The sequence below is a fragment of the Dipodomys ordii genome, unplaced genomic scaffold (genome assembly GCF_000151885.1).
Source record: "Dipodomys ordii isolate 6190 unplaced genomic scaffold, Dord_2.0 Scaffold87, whole genome shotgun sequence".
Lineage (NCBI taxonomy): Eukaryota > Metazoa > Chordata > Mammalia > Rodentia > Heteromyidae > Dipodomys > Dipodomys ordii.
The window spans coordinates 4,492,974-4,514,797 of record NW_012267303.1 but is presented as its reverse complement, the minus strand read 5'-3'; the positions used below and the strand labels follow the sequence as shown (position 1 = coordinate 4,514,797).

The following is a 21,824-nucleotide window of genomic DNA, read 5'->3' as shown; positions in this document are numbered from 1 at the left end:
GCGAAGCCCCGGGAGGCGAGCGGCCCCTCCGCTCCCCCGCTGCCGGAGACTCGCTGGGAACGGGGAGGCGGGGAAACTGAGGCTGTGCCAAGGGACCTCGGGGTCCAGGGTTCGCGCGCCCCGTGGTCCGATCCCAGAGCCTGCTTCCTCCAGGCCGGGGTCCCGCCGTGTCCGCAGGTGGCCCCGGCCCCGACTGCACCGCGCCCGGTCGTCCTCCTCCCGGGGACCCTGGGCCGCCCCGCGGGGCGAGGGTCGGGTCGGCAGCGAGCCCGTTGCCCCTGCTCCCCTCAGGGAGCTGGGTTTGAACTCACGGCCTCTGAGCCTCACCTCCAGCCCTGTTCCTCACCGGCTATTTTTAGACACGGGACTTTAATTCCCGCCCAGACCCGAGTCTCGGCTGCCCCTGCGGTCCAGGCCCGGGTGCCCCATGGAGTTCTCCCGCCCGCCGGCCTGGCGCCTGGCACCGCCCTCCTCCCCCGGGAGGGAGGACCCGCATCTTCTGCACCCCGCTGTGGGGTGAGAGGACACTGCTATCGACTTTTCTTCCCTGGGGCTGGCCTTGAGTTGCAATCTTCCATTCCCAGCCTCCCAAGTGGCTAGGACCACAGGTCATCGCCCTTGGCGCTCTTGACTTTTGCAAGCAGTGCTGGAATGCACTTTAAGAAGTGACCTCTCCCTCCAGCCACACTCAGAACTCCTGGTCACCTGTTGGCCAAGGATCCTTCTAGACTTCTTGCTGGCTCACTGCTTGTTTTCTTACAATGAAGAGGACCAGGCATGAATCACTTAAACGTGGAGGGACAGATAAGGCCTGGAGGAGGCTGGGTTCAGTGGAGGGAGGAGGACGGATGGGAGCAAGTCTGCTCTACTTCCGGGTCACTGTCTCTAGGGGGAAATGGGATAAATAGCTGCAGCACTGACCCCCTCCCCCACCTGGACCCCAGCAAGTTGGAAGCAGAGCTAAGGCTGGACTCTTATTCACCTTCAGCAAGAGACAAATACTGTAGCAGCTCGGTGAGTGGTTTTGGTCCTCTGCTGGGCCCCTAGCCCCATCCCAGGCCCCCTTGGGCGCCCCTCTCCCCCAGAGCTGGTCTGTGGCTCACCCAGGGTGACTCAGTGCGGGCCCCACCCCTGCCTGACTTCCCCCTCTTCCCCCTTGGGGTGATTCAGGAGTCAGCAGGGTCCAGAGGCCCCTGGAGGCTCTGAGCCTAGCTGGCAAGACCTCCCGTTTTTTGGGAGTGCCGGCTGATGACTGGGGCCTGTGAGATGATAAACACAGAACAGTCTTGTGGGTGCGGCCTGGGTCTGTTCCCGTTCCCTGTGTTGGCCTTGGGCGGGCCCCACCCCTCCATGGCTGCGGCCAGCAGGGGGGGTGGGGGGGACTGGTTGCAGGCTGGCAGGGACACCAGCTTGTGCGCCTCCCCTTCCCCATGCTGGGGCCCAGGGACCGTATTGCCACACAAACCTCTAAAACCGGATGCTCAGGAAAGGAAGCATTTGCCAGGCCCCTGCAGGGACCCTGCCAAGCAGTGCCCACAGGGGCAGAGGGCAGGCTGTGGTTGCCAAGGGCTGGGTGGCACTGGTGGGGCGTGATTGCATATGGGCACAGGATTTCTTTTTTTTTGGTTGGTCGCTCTGGGCCTGGGCACTGTCCCTCAGCTCTTCAGCTCAAGGCTAGCACTCTACCACTTGAGCCACCGCACCACTTCTGGCTTTTTCTGCTTCTGTGGTGCTGAGGAATCGAACCCAGGGCCTCATGCATGCAAGGCAAGCACTCTACCACTGAGCCATCTTCCCAGCCCAGGTTTTCTGAGTGATGAAACTGTTGTGGAACTTGGTAAAGACAGTTGGGAATATATGAGATATCCTACACCTTTGTTGGTTGTGGGGCTTGAATGCTTGAGCTCAGAGTCTTTTGCTCAAGGCTCATGCTATATAGCTCCTTGAGGCACAGTACCATTTCCAGGTTTCTGGTGGTTCATTGGAAATGAACAATTACTGGACTTTTCTGTCTGAGCTGGTTTAAACTGTGATCCTCAGATTTCAGCCTCCTGTGCAGCCAGGAATTCAGGTGTGAGCCCAGATCCCATTCTACATGGCATCCAGTTCTGTGTACCTTTAGATGGTCAGGTGTATAGTTGGTCAAGAGGAAGATCACAAGTTCAAGGCCAGCCTGGGCAACATAGCAAGACCCTCTTAAACCAAACCAAACCAAACCCTGGCAGGAGTCGCTGAGCTCAGCAGGAGTGGTAAGGGACAGGGCCTGGGATCTTTGTTCTCTTCAAGGCTCTCCTGGATTAAGCCTGTGCGGGCTGGGGTCTTCCTCATCAAGGCTGGCCTGGAACTCAGGCCCTGTGAAGGCTGGGATTTTAGAGGTGTGTGCCAGACACCTGGCAGGACTGTGCACTTTCCTGTCTGAACTGCGAGACTTGGTGTCTAGCATTTATTTGGAACTAGATTTATTTTTATGAGCTTGAACTCAGGGCTTTGTGATCTTGTTTAGCTTTCTTGCTTATGACTAGTCCTCTACCACTGGGCTCACAGCTCCACTTCTGGCTTTTCTGTGGTTAATTGGAGATAAGAGTCTCATCAACCCAATGCTGGTGGTGCAAGCCTGTCAGCTACTTAGGAGGCTGAGATCTGAGAATTGCAGTTTGAAGCCAGCTCAGGCAGGGAAGTCTCTGAGACTCTTCAACTAAGCACCAGAAAACCGGAAGTGGTGCTGTGGTACAACCTATAAGTTGATAGCAGCGCTGTTGTTCAACTGGCAGAGCACTAGCCATGAGCAAAAAAAAAAAAAAAAAAAAAACCAGGGCCAGAGCAGAGCGCCCAGGCCTTGAGGTCAAGCCCCAGGACTGGCACGCATGCGTGTGCGTGCGCACCCACACCCACACAGTTTCATAAACTTTCCTTCCCAGCCTGGCTTCAAACCATGATCCTTGAACGTCAGGTGTGGGCCACGGTGCCCAGCCACATCCCTTTCTACCGAGGAGAAACCGAGAAATCTGAGGGGACTTCCCTGAGGCCCCAGTGGATGGTGGGGAACAAGCTTTGTCTGCCGTTAAGCCACTAAAGGAAGGAAAGAAGGAAGAAGGTGCTAGAACACAGGCACAGGCCTGGCAGGGCTGAAGCCCGCTGGGTGGAGGGGATCTTGAGCCTGCACCGGGTGAGGGATGTGGGGGGTCTGAGGTGGGAGAGCTCCGCGGGGCTGGGGAAGGCCCTCACCCCACCCTCTGTTCTCTTTCAGAACTTTCTGGAGCAGCGGCTGCAGCACCCATGGCGCCACCTTGGGTGCCCCCGGTGGGCTTCACGCTGGTGCCCAGTCTAGGGGGCTTTGTGGGCTCCTACTTCGTGCGAGGAGAAGGTCTCCGCTGGTACGCCGGCCTCCAGAAGCCTGCGTGGCACCCGCCGCGCTGGGCGCTCGCCCCCATCTGGGGCACGCTCTACTCAGCCATGGGGTAGGTGGGTGTGGGCTGAGCCCCTTCCTGGAGGGCGGCCCCCGGCAGAGGCGGCCCCGGCTCCCAGCGAGGCTGCGGACCTCCTTCCTCTGGGTTTGGAGAGGCTGCCTCCACCCGCCCTGGGTGTGTTTGGCCTGTGGGCCTCTAGGAACTACTGCGGTGGCAGAGGTGCAGCTTCATGGACTGCGGTGCCAGGGCCCAGGATGGCATGTTCCAAAGCCTGTGTTGAACAAGGGACCTGCCAGGAAAGTGCCCAGTGACCGGAAGGGCGTCCCCTGGTGGTGTCTGTGGGGATAGCTTCAGGGTGTGGTCAGAGGTCAACTAGTCCCCTCCTCTTCCTAGAATGTTCTCTGCAGCCCTGCTGTGGCTCGCATCTGTATTCCTGCTTCCTCCCATCATGCCAGATTTGGGCCAGATGCCTGTGGCTGGCAGGGCCCGTGGCTAGGTTCAAAGCCTTCTCCACGAATCTGCCCTTTATGACACCGTTGAAAATAGCAGCAGGTGCTGTTTCGTGTGTGTGAGCCCCCACAGCAATCCTGTAAGACGAAGGCCCAGGGAGGCCAAGCGATTTCCTGGACATCACACAGCAGGCAGTGACGGCATCATTGCCATCTCAGAGATGAGTGAGGCTCTGGCCCTTTTTCTGATGGTGTCCTTCTGACCGGTGGCCTCTGTTTTAGATATGGCTCCTACATGGTCTGGAAAGAACTGGGGGGCTTCACAGAGGAGGCTGTGGTTCCCCTGGGTCTCTACGCTGGGCAGCTGGCCCTGAACTGGACGTGGCCCCCTATCTTCTTTGGTGCCCGAGAGATGGGCTGGGTAAGTGCGGCCTTGGCCTGACTCCCTGAGGGCGGCCCGGGACGTGGGCAGCAGCAGCGGCAGGGGAGGCAGGAAGCTCACAGCGGAATGCCTCCAGCCTCTCCACCGGGCACGCTGGCTGCACCTGCAGTGTACACGCTCACAGGTTTGGCTTGAGCCCAAGCTCCAGGGCAGCCTGGGCAGTGCAGCAAGGCCCAGTCTCAAACAAGAAAAAGAAAGAGGAAAAAGTGTCTTGTCAGACGCTGGTGCTCACATCTGCAGTCCCACGAGGCTGAGAAAGCCCATGAGACTCAGCTCCAATGAGCTACTCAGAAAAAGCTGGAAGTGGAGGTGTGGCCACGTGGCAGAATGCTAGCCTTAAACAAAAGCTCAAGGTCCCAAGTTTAAGCCCTAGGACTGTCATACACATTTCTTGGCTTAAAAGAATCTAAGCTAGGGGCTGGGATGGTGGCTCAGTGGTAAAGCGCTTGTTTTGCATGCATGAGGCCCTGGGTCCGATTCCCCAGCACCATATAAGCAAAAAGGAAAAAAAGAAAGCCAGAAGTGGCAGTGTGGTTCAAGTGTTGGAGCGCTAGCCTTGAGCTGAAGAGCTGAGGGACAGCGCCCAGGCCCAGAGTTCAGGCCCGACGACTGGACCCAAAAAAAAAAAAAAAAATCTAAGCTAGGCACCAGTGGCTCACACCTGTCATCCTAGCCACTCAGGAGTCTGAGATCTGAGGATCATGGTTCAAAGCCAACTTGGGCAGCAAATTCCTCGAGTCTCTTATCTCCAGTTAACCATCAGAAAACCAGAAGTGGTGCCGAGGATTAAAGAGGTAGAGCGCTAGCCTTGACCAAGAGTCAGGGGCAGTGCCCAGCCCTGAGTTCAAGCCCCAGGGTCACCACCACCACCTCCAAAAGATAAAGTCCACTGAGCTGCACCCCAGCCCCTCAGAAGGGTCCCTGCTGAGCCAGACAGGGGTCCCCACCACTGGCCAGCCTTGGGGACAGCAGAGCCCCCCTCGCACAGCCTGAGGCCTCCAGCTGAGCCCCAGCCCAGCCTATTCAAAGGCAGGGTGGGCGTGGCAGGTCCCTGGAGGCTGGGGAGGCCTGAGCCCCGCAGGCGTGGACAGCGGTGGACCCAAGGCTGTTTCTGCAGGCCTTGGTGGATATCCTGCTCATCGGCGGGGCAGCAACAGCCACGACCGTGGCCTGGCACCGGGTGAGTCCGCAGGCCGCCAGGCTGCTGTACCCCTACCTGGCCTGGCTGGCCTTTGCCACTGCGCTCAACTATACCCTATGGCGAGACAACCGAGGCCGGCCCGGGAGGTGGCACCCGGAGTGAGGATCCTGGCCTGCCAAGCACTGAGCACCGCTGCCACAGCCACGCCTGCCTGCCTGCCCGCCCGGCCTGCCAGCCATCCATCTGGATGTGGACCTGAGCCCAGGGCCGCCAGCAGCTGCGGGGCGGGTGGGCCCAGTCCCACGCAGGTGCAGGGTCCCGTGCCTCTGCACCGCGTGAGGCAGGCTGTCATTTTCTACCCAATAAAGTTTGCAGGCAGCTGTGCGGTGGCCTGTGTGGGGTGGGAACGGGGGAGGGGAAGGGGAGCAGCGTGGCACTTCACCCAGACGAGCCTGGGGTCTTCCCAGCACCGCGCACTCCAGAGCCACAAAAGCCCCAGGAGCAGGAGAGGGCTGGCTCCTCACAAGCTGAGGGTCGGGGGCCGCCAGTGGCCTCTCTCCAAGGACGGCCAGGGCGGCCTCCACTCTGGGCCTGTGGGTGTGGAAGTGACCGTTCTTGTGAGCCTTCCAAGCTGGCGGCCGGGCCGGGGCTCTCATCATGCGCAGACTCCTAGTCTGAGCATGGGTGATCCCCACGCTGCGCTGCGTGCTGGGCCGGCACCACGCTGGGGTCCTCCAGCCAGCACTCACCCCTGCTGCCCAGGGCCTGGCGGGGTGGGACGGGCAGCCTCCACGGGAACTCCCTCAGGCTGACTGGCTTGGGGGTCCCCGAGCCAGAGCCGGAGCTGGAGCGTTAGTGAGCGGGGCCTGAGCGCACTGGCCACACAGAAACTGGCAGAACAAACCTTGGAAAAAACTAGAACTTTACATCCATGGAAACTCCTGCAGTTTGACAGACACTGGCGGAAGACAGCTTCTGCTTTAACGTAACGTTCTCCTGGGCCCTGCCTGCCCGCCCCAGAGCACGTGCCCGTCAGGGGCTGGGGGACACAGACGCGGCGTCACGCAGCATGCAGGAACTGTGGCTGGCCTCCAGAAGATGGGAGCCGCACCCAAGTCCTGGTCTGGGCGCCTGTGGGGAGCCACTCAGGGAAGAGGCTCCTGTGGCACCTCTGGGAACCGTCCTGAGATGTCAGGAGTAAGCCCCAGTGGACGCCTCGGCACATTACCTCAACGGCACATTACTACTAGAAAAATAAAGCTCCCGGTGGAGGCTGTGGCTGCAGGTAGAGTGGGCTGCAGCGCCCTGCCCTGCCGACACCCCTGCTCGCCACAGCTCTGCCCAGAGGGCGGGGGGACTAGAGGAGGCGGGGTGGGGGAGAGGGACTAGAGAAGGGGGGTGACATGGCAGCCGGCGGGCTGGTCAAGAAACAAGGTGCTGAAGACGTCGTTGAAGAAGGTGGGGTGGTAGCGGCAGGCCCGTTCGCAGTCAGGGTTGAAGTTTACCTCTAGGATCTGCGGCTGCATCACGGGCTTCCCTGGGGGCAGAGCATGGGCTGTGGGAAGGGGGCCACAGGCGGGGGGGGGGCGGGGAGCACAGGCACGGGCTGGGGGCTCCTTACCACTGGGATGGCTGTCCCACTTGAGCATGAGGTCGATGGCGTAGACGGCCCGGGACGAAGGGTAGTCGCACAGGCCCAGAGGGGGCGGCTTGGCGCACACGGCTTGGAAAAGCTCGGCGAAGGCCCGGAAGATCTCAGCCTGGGGACAGGTGAGGCGGCCTGCTCAGCATGGACGCTGGGAGGAGCCCCAGCCCCTCCTAGCTCCACGTGGCAGCCCTGTGGCCTGAACCGTTCTTCCTCTTCTGGGGTCTATAGACCAGCCAGGGCTGCCTTCACTGGAAGTGCTGGGAATGCAGCCCAGGGCCTCTCCGCTGGGCCACTGCTATATCCTAGCCTCTGCCCAGAGCTCCTGCAGGTGGTGGAGGCCCAGCCTCCACAGAGCCTGTCACGTCTGTCACCCTCTGATTGCCCTAGGGTGTCCCAAATACTCTCAGGTCACTCCTTTCTGCTGTGGGAGCCCACAAGCCCGCACACAGGCCGAGGGGCAGCAGAGATATCTCTACAGACTCCGTGGGAGGCAGAGGACCCACAGAAGGCGCTAGCGCCCCCTCCACCGAGCCGGGAGGGAAGGGGCAGCCTGCAGGCCCAGCTCTGTCCCCGCCCCAGGGCGCAGGCCCACCTGGACACCGCTCCAGGGAAACGCCGGGTACTGCTTCTCAAACTGAGGGATGAACTCGTCATAGTGCACCTGCAACACATTAAGGCCTGTCGCAACGCTCCGGCTGGCCACAGCCCGCACGGCCCACGCGGTGTCAATCCCAGCCCTGCAAGGCACACCACGTGGGAGGCCGGGAGCCTCCCGTGAGATGAGCGGCGGGCACCGGTACCTCCGGCTCCGCGTTCCGCCCGGTAATTGGACATAACTTTTTGGACTTTTGCCCTTGGGCTGGCTTTGAACCTCCCCATTCCACGTCTCAGTCTCCTGGGTAGCTAGGATGACAGGCCAGCGCCTCCGGTGCCCGGCAGGCAGACTTAACTTTGAGGCTGTTTCCCCCCTGCGAAAAGTCCCTGCTCCCCGTCCCGCCTGCGGGGCTGCAGTACATCGCCTGAGCGCCAGGGCACAGGAGGCGGGCGGGCAGCGCCCTGCCGGCGGGCGCGGCTCAGAACCGGTCCGGGTGGAGCAGCACCGGCTGCAGACTCCGAGCTCTGCCTGAGGACAGACCAGGAGGCTGGAGAGCAGCCAGCACCTGGCACGCCCGCTGGATGCGGCTTCCCACATGGGGCGCGGGAGGGCTCAGAGCCCTTAGCGATGGCTTCTAATAATACTCAGATTAGGGTGGTCAAGGGCAAGAGGCCACAGGACCACCTGGCCATGCCCTGCCTGTGGGGAGTGGGCACATGGCAGCCACCCCCCAGTAGGTAGTGCAGGTATGGGGTCAACATGAGGACCATGCGTCACTACTCAACAGCCACAAAGATCTGGAACCGCCCTGTGAGGTCTCAGAGCACATCCAATCACGTAGCATTGGCACAAACACCAGTCATGGAAAACCAGGGCTGGGCTGCTGAGGGGTCCGCTAAGGTGTGCCTGTGCCAGCTCCATACATCTGGCTGTGGACAGTTGTGAGGCGGGACAGGCGAGATGGGGTTTGGTGGACAGGCAGCAGGACAGAGAGGGCTTAGACACACATCTGGAGGTCTGCTTCTCCATCCTTCCAGCACTCAGAGCTGGCCTTGGTGCGGGCACCTGCTGCCCAGCTGGCTGCCAGGCATCTCCCGTTTGTGCCTCAGCCCTGGCACCTGAACAGCCACCTTTCCCGGGTGTCCACTGCTGACCCCAGGCCATGACCTGCCTCAGGACCCCAATCCCGAATGCTCAAGCGCCGCAGGACCTCCACACACCAAGGACCTGTGCCTGGCACAACACTGCTGCTTTCAAGATGTTTCTAACAGCCACACCAAGGACGCGCATCCCAGGCCCTACCTGCTTCAGTACCACTTCCGGGTCATAGTTCATGACAGTGAAGTGCTTCTCATAGTCGTCCAGGTCGCTGAGTGCGAAGGGCCTAGAGGACAAGCGCACAGCTGAGCCGCTGCTGGGAACCAGGGACACAACACCCCTTGGCCACGCTGGGCACTGGTTCCCTGGTGTAAGCTGGGGTCAGAAGAAGGAGCTGTGAAATCTGCAACCACGACCAGCGGTCACACCAGTCACGTGCCCACCCGGGAACGAAGGGTCACAAGCTGGCAGATGGAGGAGACCCTCGGCCCAGCCCCTCGCCACGCCTGGTCAGCCAGCACCCCGGGCCCGCAGGTTACCTACCGGTTGGAGAACCGCAGCCAGAAGACGTCATACACAAACACCCGGAGTGGCGCCACGGAGCGCAGCAGCACAATGTAGCGGATGTCGAACTTGACACTGCCCACGTCCTCTCGGAGGAACAGGACGGGGCTCTCGATGTACTTGGACACAACCTGGAGGTAGCATGGGCTCGCTTCAGTTCCCGCACCCAAGACGGGGCTCCTCCCTGGGCCCAGGACCCCTCTGCCCAGTCCCGCCTGGGCCAGCTACCACTGCCCTTTCCTTATTTCAAACCCCATCTAGGATTCACATCTAATGGAAAAAAATGCACGAACTAGCCTCACCTGTAACTCCTTTCACCCCTCAATAAGCACCCTCATGGCCCCCACCCCAGACACGCCCTGGGCAGACCTGTGTCCTCTGAGCCCCAATGTGCCCTCCGCACGTCCCGCCCCTGCACCTGGTGTCCCTCTGGCCGCCCACCCTCCTGCCGCAGTCACTCCGGCGGTCAGCGCTGCTTGCCTGAGGTGGGCGGGGCCTCGTCCATGGTCAGTGCGTGGTCCGAGACCAGGTCCGGCCCCAGTGCTCACTCCCGAAAGCCCAGTGACCGCGGACCCCGCCCACCACCCAGGCCTGGGCCGGGCCCCACCTTGGGGGTGCTCTCGCGGTGCCGGATGATGCTGTGGAGGCTCTTGGTGATGTGCATGTCCAGGCTGCGGGCCAGGTTCCAGGGCTTGCAGATCCAGTGGTTGTCCTCACCCCTAGGGGAGTGGGGGGCTGGCAAGGCTGCACCAGAGGCGCAGGCCCCAGGCCCACTGTGAGGCGAGCTAGTGTCTCCCAGGAAGCCAGGAGAGTAGGAAGTTGGCAGGACCAGGCTGTCTGGGGTCCCGCCTGCCTGGGGGCCTTACCGCCTCTCCCGCTGCTGGAAATAGCTGACGAACTGGGGTAGCTCGGTGTGCAGATTGAAGGTGCGGGGCAGCCAGGGGGGCCCCTCGGGGCCGCCTGCCCGGCGAGCCACAGACGCCAGGCAGTCCTTCACCGTCAGCAGGTTCTCGCAGGGGAACTGGTTCAGCAGCACGCGTGGCCGCTCCTGGCTGAGCCTCCTGTGGGTGGAGGAGCAGCTGGCTCAGAGCGCAGCGGGGGCCTGGCGGAGGCCCGGGGGGCTGGGGGGCCACCCCACCTGTAGTCCTTGAAGTGAGAGAAGTTGAAGAGGATGTCGGCGTCGGCCTCGCTTGGGGTGAAGGTGAAGCGCGGGTGGGTGAGGTGGCTGAGCACCTGTTGCACGTCCGTGTGCACCCTGTGGGGGGTGGGGGTGGGGTTAGCTCCTGCCCGGGGCTCCGGGTCAGCAGGGGCTGGGCACCTTGTGCCCTATGTGGCCAGATTCTCACTTCAGGACAGGAGCTTAGGTCCTGCGTCCGTGGACGGAATGGAACAGGGCAGTGTAAGCCATTAAGAACAATACTCCATGGGGGTAGAGGGTGGGCTGCTACCACCGCTCTGACAACAGATGCCACAGAGCGTGGGTATGGGATGGGAGCCCTGATGAACTCTCCCATGGCGGCATCTGCAGGCCAGTCAGGACAAGCACAGGGCAGAGGTGAAGTGGGGCGCAGAGGCCTGTGGGACAATGGGTGAAGGTGGCCGGAGGGGCTGTGGTGGACTGGGCGGCTGGCACTGGGTGAAGATCCAGTCCCTAGAGAGGGACTGAAGCCCGCGGTGAGCAGGGCGCTGAGTGGGCTTCCTGTGGTCTGCTGGGGCCCGCGTGGGGGTGGAGAGGAGCACCCCACCCACCAGCAGCGGAACCAGGTTTGGGGGTCTCTAGGAGGGGATTCCACAAAGGCAGAATCTGGTGTTTGACCCAGCTCAGCGTAAGGGGGCACGGCTCCTCACTGATGACAGCCTGACAGCTCCCGCCCTAGGGACTCAGGCACGCCTCTCCCGCAGTCTACTGGGCTTTATTTTTGGTTGGTCATGGTTCTTGAACTCTGGGCCCGGGCGCTGTCCCTCAGCTCTTCAGCTCAAGGCAAGCGCTCTACTACTTGAGCTACAGAGCCACTTCTGGTTTTCTGGTGGTTCATTAGAGAAAAAGAGTCTCACAGACTTTCCTGTCCAATCTAGTTTTGAACTGTGATCCTCAGATCTCAGCCTCCTGAGGGTTATAGGTGTGAGCTGCCAGCGCCCGGCTTCAGGTCTTGTTTTGGGCGAGTGATCTCACTATGCAGCCCAGGCTGGCTTTCAACTCTGCAGCTCAGGGGCCATGGAGAAATTTATGACGATTCGAAGGCCATACAAAATGATCAATACAGGCAGATGGCCTGGGACGGCTGAAGAGAAGCACCGCGATCTGCCTCGTCCCCTCCTGGAGGATGGTGACCGAGGGACACACACTTACTTGAAGACGTGGTCATGGGGGTACGCTGCAGGGCTGATGGGAAGTGGCAGTTTCTCCTTGTTTTCTTCCAAGATGGCCTGGAAGGAAGAGAGCAGAGTTGAAAATGGACCTCAGGGCCTCCCTGATAGGACTGAACTAGGCCACCACCTGGGGGGGCTTGGGGTCAAAGTCTCTCAGGTATGGAACCGCCCAACTCTACATCAAGAAGAGACAGGCAAGGTCGCTCTTGATCTCAGCACTGCCTGAGTCAGGTGGGAAGGAGCCTGGCGTCTTCTGCAGGGGCTGTTGATCTGAGGAGTGCTGGAGGGCTTGACACATGTTCACATAGCTGGGCGCCAGAGGCTCACGCCTGTCATCCTAGCTACTCGGGAGGCTGAGATCTGAAGATCTGTAGAACCCATGGGTGCAGAGGTCTTGAGTGTTCAAACACAGGGAGTTCCACTTCCCAGCTCACAGTGGGCCCTGAGCACTTCAAGCTGCTTCTGAGCCATGGGTAGCCTCACTGGGCCATGGGCTCAGAAGTGCGGGCTGGGGTGGGGATTGGGGCTCGAGGCTTCAGCCAGTGGAGGGCCAGCCCGGGCAGCAGTGTGTGAAAATCTACAATTAACAACCAAAAAGCTGTTAGTAGAGTTTGGCTCAAATGGTAGACCTTGGACAAAAAAAAGCAAAGGGACCATCAGCAAGCCTGAGTTCAAGCCCTAATACTGGCGCAGGGGCAGGTCCACGAGCTGCGTCTCTTCCGAAGGCACAGCTCAGTGCACAGTTCAGTCCACCTCGTTGAATGTAGCCGCACTAGCGGTTGCGTCTCCTGGGCAGCAGCAGTGGAGACGAGGCACTCCGGAGGCGGGCCACCAGGTCCTGAGCGGCTTCTCACTTTCTCTCTGGCCAGGTCAGTTACCATGCCACGGGGACACGGGGCAGCCCACGGAGAGGCAGCCCACGGAGAGGCAGCGCCTCACCGGGGCCTCAGCCCCAGCCATGGTGTACAGCCGGGGCAGCGCTGAGGGCCACCAAACCCCAGCTCCACAGAAGCCACGTGGGTCACAGCCTGACCTGAGCGGTTGCCTGGAACAAGGATGTTCCAGGTGAGGGCAGGTGGCCTGTTCCCTGTTCCTCTTCCCTCAGAACTTTCCAAGGCGCACACCAACGTCCCTTCTTGTCCCATTAACAGCCGGCCTCCAGGCCAGCGTGCCTGTCCCTCTCCAGCCCCACGCACAGGTCCACCTGTGGGTCTGTGTGGCACCGTGGTTCCCTCAGAGCCGCTGCTTCGGAGGTGTCCACCGTGGCAGGCCGCAGGCCGTCAGCCAGCAGCACTCAAGGGACGGCGGGGCCGCAGCACAGCGCTGCCCCCGCGAGGCCTTCCCACAACCCTCGGGCACGCCGCAGCCTCACACGCGATGGGCTCTGTGGCTCTCACGTCCCCTTGGCGCTGGACCCCAGCTGCCCTCCCCTGGCCAAAGCCTCACCGAGCCCCATTCCTCGCGTGAGGTCTCCCCGCCAGCCTGCACTTCTGAGCAGCACCGCTGGGCCCACAGCTCAGAAGTAGCCTAGAGTGCTAGGGCCCGCTGTGCCCTGGAGCTCAGGCCTCTGCACCCATGGGTTGTCTATCCGTATCTAACTGATAGTGTGTCAAATACACTTGAGGAGTCATTTCACGCGGAGGGACGCGGCAGGCATTTTGTCCTGGTCACTGCTCCCCAAGCAGCACCGTACTGACAACGGCTCGCACCACTGCATGAGGCACCGGAGGCCACCCAAGACGATGTGAAGCACACAGGGGCCGTGCAGGGTTCCCCACTTGACGTAAAAGCGTGAGCACCCACAGACACCCACCGTGGGGGCACAGTGAGGTGAGCTGGTGATGAGCAAGATCCAACTGCCCAGCCTATTTACCCTTCCCCACCCCTACTGCCCCCAGGCCCTGGGCCCGGCCCAGTCCAGCTCAGCCGAGCCCCTGGGGCCCTGATTCCAGCACCAGGCGCCCGGGACTGAGGTCGGGACAGGTGCAGGCTGCGCAATGGGGGAACTCCTGCCCACGCCGAGCCCTTGTCTCTCACCAAATGCTTCCCTCCCTCCCACAGTAACCAGCTCAGGGTCTGGCATCAGTTGGCATTCAGAAACATTTGGTGACTGGATGGAGAACGTTCCAGAAACCACCAAGCACACAGGCCTGGGGTCAGAGGCAGAGGGCACACCTGGTAATACTCGGCAGGCGGCTCGGGCGTGGAGGAGCTGAGGTCCAGCATGTCAACGGGGGCCCAGGGCAGCAGCCTGCATTTCCGGATCAGAGGGTCTGCCTCTCCGTAGGCAAAGTCCCGGGTCACCTCCTCTGCGTGGAGACACGCGTGCCCATCAGCGGGGGCCGCGGCCGCTCCCAGGCCTATCCTCCGGGACGGGCGGGTGCCTCACTTACCACCTGTGTCCAGGTCCCGCAGGGGCCACAGCAGGGTGTAAGCCACTTGCTGGGGTGCGTAGAAGAATGGTGCGGTGGCGAAGCTGGGCTCATCCGCGTGCTGGATCCGCGCACCAAACTCGTCCATGATGTACCACACGGGCACGCGCTCCTCTGCCGTCTGCGGGCACAGCGGGGTCAGTGTCAGCCACGTGCCCCCCCCCCCACCGCCCTTCTGGGCACCCCTCCACCCACATGCACCTCCGCCAAATTGCCCTGGGCCTGGGAGTCCCAGGCCTCCTGGACAGGGCCGGCCATGGGGTGCTGTGAGAACTTGCTGGGGGGGGGCAGTGCTTTGCAACAAACACGGGGGTGTCTGCGTTCCCTGCTCTCTGGGGCCAGGGGGACTTGAGTCAGGGTTGGGGTGGGGTAAAGGAAAGGAGTCTCTCAAAGCCACATGGATGAGTAATGAGAGCTTGAGCCTCTTCTGGTGTGTGTGTGTGTGGTGTGTGCTGTGTGTGTGTGTAAGAGGGAGACAGAGGGACGGGATTAGAAAGGAATAATGAAGGGCCAAGTCATCTGGGCCCAAAGCCATCACTCTCATAAAGCTATGAAGAGTGAGGCCAAGGGCTGGGTGGGCACCGGGCCCACAACCTTGGTTGACCCCAGGGACTGTGCAGGGCCTCCACGGGCCACGGGGGAAGCCCAGCCTGCACACTGTGGCCGTCTTCCCTGCCCCGGGCCTGGGGGTGAGCTCACCCCGTGGGCCAGCTGGTAGGTCTGGTTGAACTTCCACATCTCCTCCAGCACCAGGGCCACAGCCTCAGCACTTGGCAGCTCGCCGTGGAACTCAATGCCCATCAGGTTGGCCATGCGGTGCAGCAGCCCGGGCACCTGCTGCAGCTGGTGGCGCGCATGCTCCACGCGACACGTCCAGGCGTGGTCGATGAGGAAGATGCTGAAAGCACAGGCCACGTGTGGCATGAGCGCCAGGCAGGCTCGGTGCGCAGGAAAGGGGAAGAGGCTCAGGGCTGTGACCGAACCTAGCACCCAACTCTTTTGAAGCTGTTTCTTTAGCACCATGGTAATGGTTTTGGAGTCTCTAGGCCTCAGCCACAATCCTGGTCGTCTCCTCAGTGTGTGGCCCTGAACAAGACTTCCTTCTCCTGAGTGGACTTCCTTTCCACATGGACTGAACAAAAAGTAGCTGAACACACTGAGTGTGGTGGCGCTGCAGACACCGAGCCTAAGTGTCAGCCACTGGCTCCCAGCTGCTGCGGGGCAGACCCGAGCAGTCCCTCCTGCTTCCTGTAGCAGCACCAGCACCATCAAGAGCAAAGGCTGGCCAGGCATGGTGCCACATACCCATAATCCCAGCAACTCTGGAGGAGGTAAGAGGACCTTGAGTTTAAGGCCAGTTGGAGCAGAGTTTGAACAAGAATCTGTATCAAAACTGAAATATAAGCAGGGTGCTGGTGGCTCACACCTGTAATCCTAGCTAGTCAGGAGGCTGAACTCTGAGGATTATGGTTCAAAGCCAGCCCAGACAGGAAAGTCTGTGAGACTTTTTTTTTTTTCTTTTTTTTGGGTCCGGTTGTGGGGCTTGAACTCTGGGCCTGGGCGCTGTCCCTCAGCTCTTTAGCTCAAGGCTAGCGCTCTACCACTTGAGCCACAGCGCCACTTCTGGCTTTTTCCTTTTTGCTTATGTGGTACTGAGGAATCGAACCCGGAGCCTCAGGCATGCAAGGCAAGCGCTCTACCATTGAGCCATCTTCCCAGCCCCTGTGAGACTCTTTTCTTTTTTTTTTTGGGTCCGGTCGTGGGACCTGAACTCTGGGCCTGGGCGCTGTCCCTCAGCTCTTCAGCTCAAGGCTAGCACTCTACCACTTGAGCCACAGCCACTTCCGGCTTTTTTCTTTTTTGCTTATGTGGTGCTGAGGAATCGAACCCAGGGCTTTGAGCATGCAAGGCAAGCGCTCTACCACTGAGCCACTTTCCCAGCCCCCCCTGTGAGACTCTTATCTCCAGTTAACCACCAGAAAAATGGAAGTGGACCAGTAGCTCAAGTGGTAGAGCACTCGCCTTGAGCTGCAGAGCTCAGGGACAGTGCCCAGGCCCAAAGCTCAAGCCTCACGCCTGAGCCAAAAACAAAAACAAAAACCACACAAGCAAACAAAGTCTGGGGCCTTGGCTCAGGTGGTTAAGACACTTGTCTGGCATGCATGAGACCCAGGGTTCAATTCAATAAAAAACAAAAAGCCAAACCATGACTCCACACACAGGAGCAGCAGCAGGCAGGTGTGCAGAGGAGACACACGGCACTCACCCCACAGTGGGCTTTCTGCCCTGTCGTGACTGTCCATGGCCTATGCAGCTCCCACAACGCTGGGGTGGGGCAGGCACTCTAGCAGCAGGTCTAAGGCCAGGTGTGGCCTTCTACATTCCAGGACAGGGCCTGAGTAGGCCATGGCCCGGAGCTTCGCTGGCTCCCAACAAGAAGGTGCTCTATGAGCGAGGCAGCCCCTCAGCTGCTCTGACTGTATTCCCGCTGCAGAATGAAAGCAACAGCAGAAGCTCTGGGCTCAGGGCAAAGGCAGGAATCTTATTGTGCTCATATGAGCATTTGTTTTGGGGGGCAGTATTGGGATTTGAAATAAGGCCCAGAGCTTGCTAGGCAGATGTTCTGCTGCTGAGCCATACCTTCAAGTTTTACTGTGCTGGCTATTTCTGAGATGGAGCCTTGCTTCCTACCAAAATGCACACTACCATAATGCTCTCCTGCTTTTTGTTTCCGTAGAAGTTGTGGTAAGTGTGTCACCCCACCCAGCCTCTTGCCTTGAGATGGGATGTAAAGGACTTTTCTGCCCGGGCTGGCATGGAACTTCAATCCTCTGATCTCAGCCTCCCAAGAAGCTAGGATTATAGGCATGTGCCACTGGTGCCCAGCTTTTCCTTTATTGGTCCCTAAAGTGGGTCCTGAACTAGGGCCTGTGAGGAAAAAAATCTCATGATTTTTCTACCTGAGTGGACTTCAAATTGCAATCCTCAGATCTCAGCTTCCTGGGTAGCTAGGATTATATGGGTAAGTCATTGGTGCCAGTCTTTTTTCCTCGTTTGATAGAACCCAGGGCTACATGCTAGGCAAGCATTCTACCATTTGAGCCATATCCCCAATCCTTTTTTGTTGTTGGTTGTGGAGCTGTTAACTCAGAGCTGTCCCTGAGCGCGTTAGCTTCAAAGCAAGTGCTCCACCACTGTGAACCACAGCTCCACTGCCAGTTTTCTGGTGGTTAACTGGAGATCAGAGTCTAATGGGCTTTCCTGCCAGGGCTGGCTTTGAACCCTGATCCTCAGATCTCAGCCTTCTGAGTAGCTAGTTGTTGATTTTGTTTGTTGTTTTAACAGGACCTTGCTAACTTTTCTCAGGAGGGTCCTGAGCTCTCCTCCTCCCTCCCTAGCTTAACCTCTAGAGTAGCTGAGAGAGTATACTTCTATCTTTTAAATTTGTTTGCATGCCCTAAAACAAACTGCAGAGTGGGCCTTTATCGGTGTGTGCCGGGTGCTTGAGGTACCGCAGGTGCAGGTGGGCAAAGGAGATGGAGGAGCCTGCTAGGACCTAGAAGCCGGGAAAGACTAATTTGTGAGTGGGACGAAGCACAGGGAGTGGCAGATGGGGTGCTGCGCAGAGCCACAGGGTGGGCTGGATGCCCACCACCTACAGGTGGAGAAGGACACAGACAAAGCAGGACAGCCTGGATTCTGGGGACCCTCAGAGGACAGCAAGTTTCTTTACTTGGCAGAAGAGCGGGCAGCCTGGCACTGCTGAGGACAGTGGTCCTGGGCAGAAGGCAGCCCTGGGTCTCGGGTCTCATCTGTGACCTGCTCCAAGGACTGAGTGGCTCTGAGGAAGACCAGGCCAGCCCCGTGTCTGGTTCAGCAAGGCTGCAGGGCCTTGGGGTGCAGCACCTAGACCCCTCACCAACGGAAGTAGTCACAGGGAATCTTCCCCGGGGGCGGGGGAGAGTCCTGATCTCTTTGGCAAAACTGTGGGACCTGAAACACACCTATAGTGGGAGGCACCATCAGGGTCCAGGGTCATAGAGGTACTTCTGGACTGCCGGTGTGGACACACTCAGAAACCGGGAAGCAAGGCTGGACATCGGCTGTCTTGGGGGGGGGGTTACAAGCATGGAGCTTGGCTCATGAGGGCTGTCCAACAGCCAGTGTCTTGGTGAACTCTACACAGAAGCGGGCTCTGACAGCATGCACATCCAGCCATGGCTCCTACCTGTTGGGGTCTGAGGCCTGCAGCCCGCTCTCACTGGTCACGATGACCTTGTAGCACAGCTCCCCGCCTGGGTTGGGCTGCTTCCTCCGGGCTTCCCCGGCAGCCTCATCCTCCACAGCATCCTCTTCTACCTCCTGCACTTGCATTATCCCAAACATCTCCCCGGCGTCAAAAACCTGGGGTCAGAGCACAGGCAGCAGGGGATGCGGGCCATGCACAGGCCGGAAGGCCATCAGACCCCTTTGAAAAGCAAGAAGGAAGCTGGGCATGTCATTGACAATCTCCCCACAAAATCCGACAGACTCCCAGGGATATCACAGGGACCTGATCTACGCCACAGCCGCACAGGACACCAAGCTTGGATATGGCCACAGTGCTTGTTCTATAGGGAAAACACAATTGGACTTCCTTCTCATCAGAAATAATGTAAGACCAGGGCAGCCAGGTAATCTAATGGAGTCTTCTACATCACTGGTCAGCACACGTAGGCAGCTCGGGGCCTGAGGGGCCTGCGGCAAGTCCTCAAGACAGGAAGCATGGGCTTGGGTTTCCAAGGCCACTTCTGAACCTCAAGCAGCTAGAAAAGCAGACACGCTGGCCTCTTGTCAGCAGTTCTGCTGTTCCAGTCACTTACGTGTTCTCTGTGGGAGCCAGCAAAGCCATGGGGGGGGAGAGCGGGGGGAGGGGGGGTTCGGATTTTCAGACTGCCTCTGTGGTTCAGATCTTGTAACTGCTGCTTCAACCTATGTGCCCTTGAACAAAGTACTCGGCCACTTGTTGCTTGTTTCCCGGTGCGTGCAGTGGCCTTCCTCCGGGGTTGCTGGGAGGATTAAAGGACTGGGAGAGAAGGAACTGTGAACAGGCCAGAGCTGTGGGTGTCCTCCTGTGAGTTAGCGGAAACATGCCGTAAAGTTCCCGGCCCACTGCAGGGAGGCAACCAGACCTAGCTAGCTCTTGCCTTGCACCTTCTCTTCCCAGCACTCTGCGCCGGCTGGAATGAGCCACCTCTGCAGGCACAGGCAGCTTTGGCAGGCGGGGAGTGTCCAGTGTGCCACTGCGGAGGGGAGACGGATCACAGGGGATCTTGCCTGGGCTGGGAGCCCGTCAAGGGCCAGGCCCTCAGAGCCCGGGGAAACTACTCTGCTGCACTGGGAGGGCTGTGTGGGGCACTGGAGACATGAGTGGGTTCCTAGAAGGAGAAAAGCACAGAGCCTGAAGCTAAGTTCTCCTCAACTCTCGAAGCCATCCCGAGGAGGCCCAAGCAGCCTTGCCCTGAAGATTAGGAAGGAAGCTGGGGGATGGAACTCACGCCCGAGGCTTCCTCAAACCTTGGCTTCTCCTGTGCTGTGCAATAGGGTGCCAAACACCAAAGGTGGGACCAGAGGAGCCCCTAGGGAAACCGCCAAGAAGCAGCTTTATGGAAGGTTCTGGCAGAGGAGCTGGTGGTAGAGTCTAAGTCACTCCTCTCCTTCTGAAGCCTAGATCCAAGGCAAGGCACCAAGGCACTGGCCCGGCACAGATGAGGGCCTGATCACCTGTGGTTGTGCAGGTGCGGCTCCTGCTGGTATCCTCCCTGGCCTGGCCCCCGTGCAGGTTCTTCATGACTCAGAATGACTCAGCTCTGCATGTGAGAGCTATGGAAAGACACAGGCCGCCCCTGGCCAGGACACAGCAGCGGGACTGGCCAGGGCAGGACTGGGAATTCTAGTGACCGCCTCTACAAGCTGGAGCTTATCTTTCCTGACACCCCTAGCTCCCTGGTGGTAACTTCTCATCACTCTGCTTCCCACACCAAGACAGGGCTCAGGCAGGGCAGGACCTAGGGGATCCCACATGGCCCCCTTTCACCCACACAGGGATCCTCTTTGTATCTTCCCGGGGGTCTGCTTCCACCACAGCACAGGCTTGGGACCAGGGTGAGCCTTCAGGGAAGGGCAGGTGATGGGGCAAAGACACTGTTAGAAGACCCAGCTGTGGGGAGGCACCACTCACACGGAGCCTGTTAAACCAAACGGAGGCACCTGGACTTGTGACAAGGTTATGTACTTGGCACCTTGCCACCCAGTCCCCCGTGGTCACAGACCCCAGAGAACAGGGATCTCAGGATCCCTGCTTCCGCCAGCATGCTCCTCCACAGCAAACAGCTGGCCCAGGAAAAGAGCAAAATTCAAATTTTGAACCGTTACTCTCACTGAATACCCTTGGGCATGTGTTTTGCTGCTGTTTGGCAGTGCTGGGACAGAACAGGGCCTCGCACATGCGCTAGCACTGAGCTAGCCGCTTGTATTGAAGTAGGCTATGTCCTTAAACAAGAAGCCCAACAGAAGAAATGCCATTTATCCCCCAAGGATAAAGGCCCCTAACCCCAGAGCTGCCATTTGCTTAGAGGGTGCTGTGAAAACCCCCAAAAGGTTCCATGTGCCCAGCATTCCAGGAAATAAGTCTAGACCTGCTAACAATGCTCATTCTTGCTTTTGTATGCTATGAAAAGGAAAAAAATTAAAACCTTCACATGTTGCTTGGGATAATGTGGCTTTTATCTTTAAAAGACTAGCTTCGAGCTCTCTGGGAGCTGCATGATTTGGGAAGCCTATGCCCAACGCAGTCACCCGCCTTGCCAATAAAGACGCCTATAATTCAGTTTATCAACTGTGGCGATCTGCCTTCTTGCTGATGGGGTTACAAGAGTGTGTTGTGGTAGGAAGATACCTGGTTCAATCCCTGGGCTCTCAGTCAGCCAGACTCTGGGCTTCTAGATCTCTGTGAGACACATTCCTCTGGGCTCTGAAGTTCCTTCTGGTCACCTGCACCCCTAACTATCTCAAAGTGGGACATGAGTACTCAAGAGGAATTGGCTCCAGCTTAGGACAGAGCCCTGGCTGGCTGGCCCTGAAGCCGCCCTAGCTTGAGCGCCTGGGTAAATCCGCTAATCCCAGGGCTCACTCGCCACCCCTCTGCCGGGAAGGGGGACCCTGGGGAACCCCAGGTTAGAGCCAGCAGGCAGCAGGATGGAACTGTTCCCACAAAAACCAGGCGCATCTAAAGGCATCCGAGCCTCTTTAAAAGTTTTGTCTCCCAGCCTCAGTGTTCCTTATGACCAAGGCTCCCAGGCATGAAGAACCACCAGGCGCTGGAGCGCACGCAGCTCCCCAAACGCACAGGCTCCAGCTCTCGGCAGGAGGCAGACAGCCTCGGACGAGCCCCAGCCGCGGTTCGCATCCCCCGGCGGGGTGACGGGTCCGCCCCGGGGCGGCACACAGCTGGGGCCTCAGCGCCGGCCGGCCCGGCCCAGGACCCCAGATCGGGGCACAGGCTGAGACCACGGGCTCCCCAACTCCAGGCCGCCCCCAGCCAAGAAGGCGGAGTTTCCGTCGCTCTCCCGCACCCCCCCACCCGGGCCCCCTCTCCGCCCCGCACCCCCCTCCCCGGCCCGGCTCCCTCCTTCCCCCC

At 59.7% G+C, this 21,824-nt stretch overlaps 2 protein-coding genes across 4 annotated transcripts in view; one reads left to right on the top strand and one right to left on the bottom strand.

The window, feature by feature from the left end:
- Positions 1 to 5,819, top strand: part of Tspo (translocator protein (18kDa)) — a 15,592-nt gene extending 9,773 nt beyond the window's left edge. Inside the window, exons 1-5 of one of the 3 annotated variants that reach the window (XM_013025814.1) lie at positions 893 to 1,014; positions 2,041 to 2,249; positions 3,248 to 3,458; positions 4,139 to 4,277; positions 5,416 to 5,819. In XM_013025814.1, coding sequence (XP_012881268.1) covers positions 3,277 to 3,458; positions 4,139 to 4,277; positions 5,416 to 5,601 — 507 coding nt within the window. In that variant the 5' untranslated portion in view covers positions 893 to 1,014; positions 2,041 to 2,249; positions 3,248 to 3,276 and the 3' untranslated portion in view covers positions 5,602 to 5,819. Of the gene's footprint in view, positions 1 to 892; positions 1,015 to 2,040; positions 2,250 to 3,247; positions 3,459 to 4,138; positions 4,278 to 5,415 lie in introns of those variants that run through there. The other 2 variants (XM_013025813.1, XM_013025815.1) reach the window with 2 other exon arrangements.
- Positions 5,820 to 6,824: 1,005 nt separating this feature from the next.
- Positions 6,825 to 21,687, bottom strand: Ttll12 (tubulin tyrosine ligase-like family member 12). The gene is made up of 14 exons (XM_013025709.1): positions 21,534 to 21,687; positions 18,375 to 18,550; positions 14,846 to 15,044; positions 14,108 to 14,267; positions 13,890 to 14,023; positions 11,695 to 11,771; positions 10,483 to 10,599; positions 10,211 to 10,405; positions 9,952 to 10,063; positions 9,324 to 9,475; positions 8,985 to 9,066; positions 7,680 to 7,748; positions 7,061 to 7,199; positions 6,825 to 6,976 (listed from the first exon to the last, which is right to left on the bottom strand). Exons 1-14 carry the CDS (start codon positions 21,591 to 21,593, stop codon positions 6,825 to 6,827), a joined length of 1,824 nt encoding a protein of 607 aa, XP_012881163.1. The 5' UTR covers positions 21,594 to 21,687.
- Positions 21,688 to 21,824: the final 137 nt, after the last annotated feature.

What these genes read in the sequence shown, in the direction of transcription:
- Ttll12 (XM_013025709.1), bottom strand. Translation starts at nt 21,593, where the DNA reads ATGCGAACCGCGGCTGGGGCTCGTCCGAGGCTGTCTGCCTCCTGCCGA. An exon ending in CCTGCCGAGAGCTGGAGCCT is followed by an intron (nt 18,551 to 21,533) that starts GTGCGTTTGGGG and finishes CTCTGACCCCAG; the next exon opens with GTTTTTGACGCCGGGGAGAT. An exon ending in TTCCCTGGAGCGGTGTCCAG is followed by an intron (nt 7,200 to 7,679) that starts GTGGGCCTGCGC and finishes ACCTGTCCCCAG; the next exon opens with GCTGAGATCTTCCGGGCCTT.